This window comes from Octodon degus, unplaced genomic scaffold, assembly GCF_000260255.1.
Source record: "Octodon degus isolate 3935 unplaced genomic scaffold, OctDeg1.0 scaffold00070, whole genome shotgun sequence".
Taxonomy (NCBI): Eukaryota; Metazoa; Chordata; class Mammalia; order Rodentia; family Octodontidae; genus Octodon; species Octodon degus.
The window spans coordinates 439,076-441,210 of NW_004524646.1; the positions used below are offsets into that span (position 1 = coordinate 439,076).

A 2,135-nucleotide genomic window follows, 5' to 3' on the forward strand; every position below is an offset into this window, starting at 1 on the left:
ATAGAAACCCCTGAGGAAATCAGTGGAATGGGGGAGGAGGGAGACTTCTCTTTATGCCTGTTCTGGTTCCAAAGTTTTGTGATCAAAACAGGGAGAAGCAAACTATTGTGGCTAGAAAAAGGAAAATCAGGGAGAAAAGCTACCATGAGCTGGGGAGAGGAGATGATGACTAAGACTTTAATTGTGAAGTGCTTAATTGGGAGAAGGCAAAGTGACTGTGGCCACACAGAATTTGAGAGGAGGGTTCAGGGATGAAATGGCTGTCATTCTACAAACTGGGCCTGTTGTCTCCCATAGTCGAAGGACGGAACTGTGGACAGAAAAGAGGTTAAAGGGGAAGTGTTCATTGGAAATTGGAGAAAAAAATAGCTCCAGGTGAATTTCCAGGGTGGGTCCTCAGTGGCTTGCTAAGCTGCTTCCTTGTCTTGCCTCATTACAAGTGAAGAACTGGAAGTCGTTTAGTTACCCAGGGATCACCTGTGACAGGTGGCTCTGTAGATTTAAATCACCAGTTGTGACTTAGGCTGTATAGAGTTGATGGAAAATCTGTTTCAGGCGGCTAAACTCCAAGGACCCTGCATTCAAAGGGAACCAGTTACATTGTATTTCCAAGTGTCTCCAAGTCCATCTCTGAGGTAGGGAAGACAACTATCTTAGCATATTTTACATAAGTTTTTTCTTTCAGAGTTAGAGTTCTTATTAGAACTCCTTTTTTTGGGCTGGTGAGATGGTTCAGTGGTCTAAGGCACCTACTTAGAACAAGCTTAGCAAAGCACAGGGACCGCGGTTCAATCCCCCAGCACCACATGCCAGCCAGCCCCGCCCCCTGGTGGGCTGAGCTGGCCACACACACACACATAAATAAATAAAATTAAAAAAAAAAAACAAACTCTTTTTTTTCCCCGTGTTGTTCTTACATTTCTAAGCTTAACTAGCTGTATGTCTTGGATTAGCTCCTAACTCAGTGAATGTGCTCTTTTCGTTTTAACCAGCAGATTTTAGGCCCTTATTGACGATTTAAAAAAAAAAAAATTTATTTATGTGTGTGTGTCCAGCTCAGCCCACCAGGGGGCGGGGCTGGCTGGCATGTGGTGCTGGGGGATTGAACCGTCATCCCTGTGCTTTGCTAAGCTTGTTTCTAAGTAGGTGCTTTAGACCACTGAGCCATCTCACCAGCCCCCTTATTGATAATTTATGAGCTAACTAAATGACCTTTTACAAAGGCAGATGGGAAATTCTAGACGTTGGCAATTGAGAGCCTGAAAATCAAGTCACCCCAAGAGGGAATTCAGAAAGGAGGTGCAAGGTGAGTATTCATGTGAGGGAAATGCCACACTATGTTGGAAGAAGAAGGAGAAACAAGCCCAGGAAAGCCAGGGTGTTTGCTGGGTCAAAGCAAGGTCTGCGCCGAGTCTGTTGTGTTGCTCAGGGTATCTATCCCATTTTCCCTCCAAGTGTAACCTCTGGCAGGCACTCCACAGGCGAGAAAACTGAGGCTGGGATTGAAATATCTGCAGCAAGGCCAGTCTAGCAGTAAGCGAAAACTGCATTTGAACTCAGATGTCAAACCTGCAATCTTACCGCTGTAAATTTAAATCATCCTTATTATCCTTACAGAAACAGTAAATGGAGGTTTAGGAAACAAAAGAGCTTCTCAAACTCCCACAGGTGAAGTCAGGTCCAGCCCGAGGCGCCGTCCTCGGGGCGGCCAGCAGAGGTCGCTAGAGAGCGAGCTGCGCGGGTTCAGGACGCGCAGGCGCAGGCGCAGGCGCATGCGTACGAGCGCGCGCTCCGGCTTGCACCGGGGCGCTGGGCCGGCGGGGGCGGGGACACGTAGTGCGCGCGGCCGGAGGTGGAGCGGCGGTGGCTGCTGAGCGGGAGCCCGGGGTGGGTTCCAGGTGAGCGAGACGCTGCGCAGTGTGGAGCCCGCTGGCCGCCGCGGAGCCATGGAGATCGGCACCGAGATCAGCCGCAAGATCCGGGTGAGGCCCGCGTCGGCCGGCGCCGAGCGGGGACGTGAGGCTGGCCCGGGCGGGTGGTTGCCAGGAGTAACGGGCTGGCGGGCCCGGCCCGCGGCGCTTCCTCGTCCAGGCCGCTCCGGGCCTGGCGCGGATCGGCCTCGCGGGGCGGGCGGG

The 2,135-nt window shown here is 51.7% G+C and overlaps 1 protein-coding gene across 5 annotated transcripts in view; it reads left to right on the forward strand.

Moving 5' to 3' along the window:
• The first annotated feature begins 1,822 nt into the window (after positions 1 to 1,822).
• Zc3h14 (zinc finger CCCH-type containing 14) overlaps positions 1,823 to 2,135 on the forward strand; it is a 49,451-nt gene continuing 49,138 nt past the window's right edge. For 3 of the 5 annotated variants that reach the window (XM_023719670.1, XM_004635114.3, XM_023719671.1), the window contains exon 1: positions 1,823 to 1,982. Coding sequence is in view for 4 of the 5 variants with exons in the window: in XM_004635114.3 (XP_004635171.1) it covers positions 1,947 to 1,982 (36 nt within the window). In the remaining variant the exon portion in view is untranslated. The remainder of the gene's footprint in view (positions 1,983 to 2,135) is intronic. The other 2 variants (XM_004635117.2, XM_004635115.1) reach the window with 1 other exon arrangement.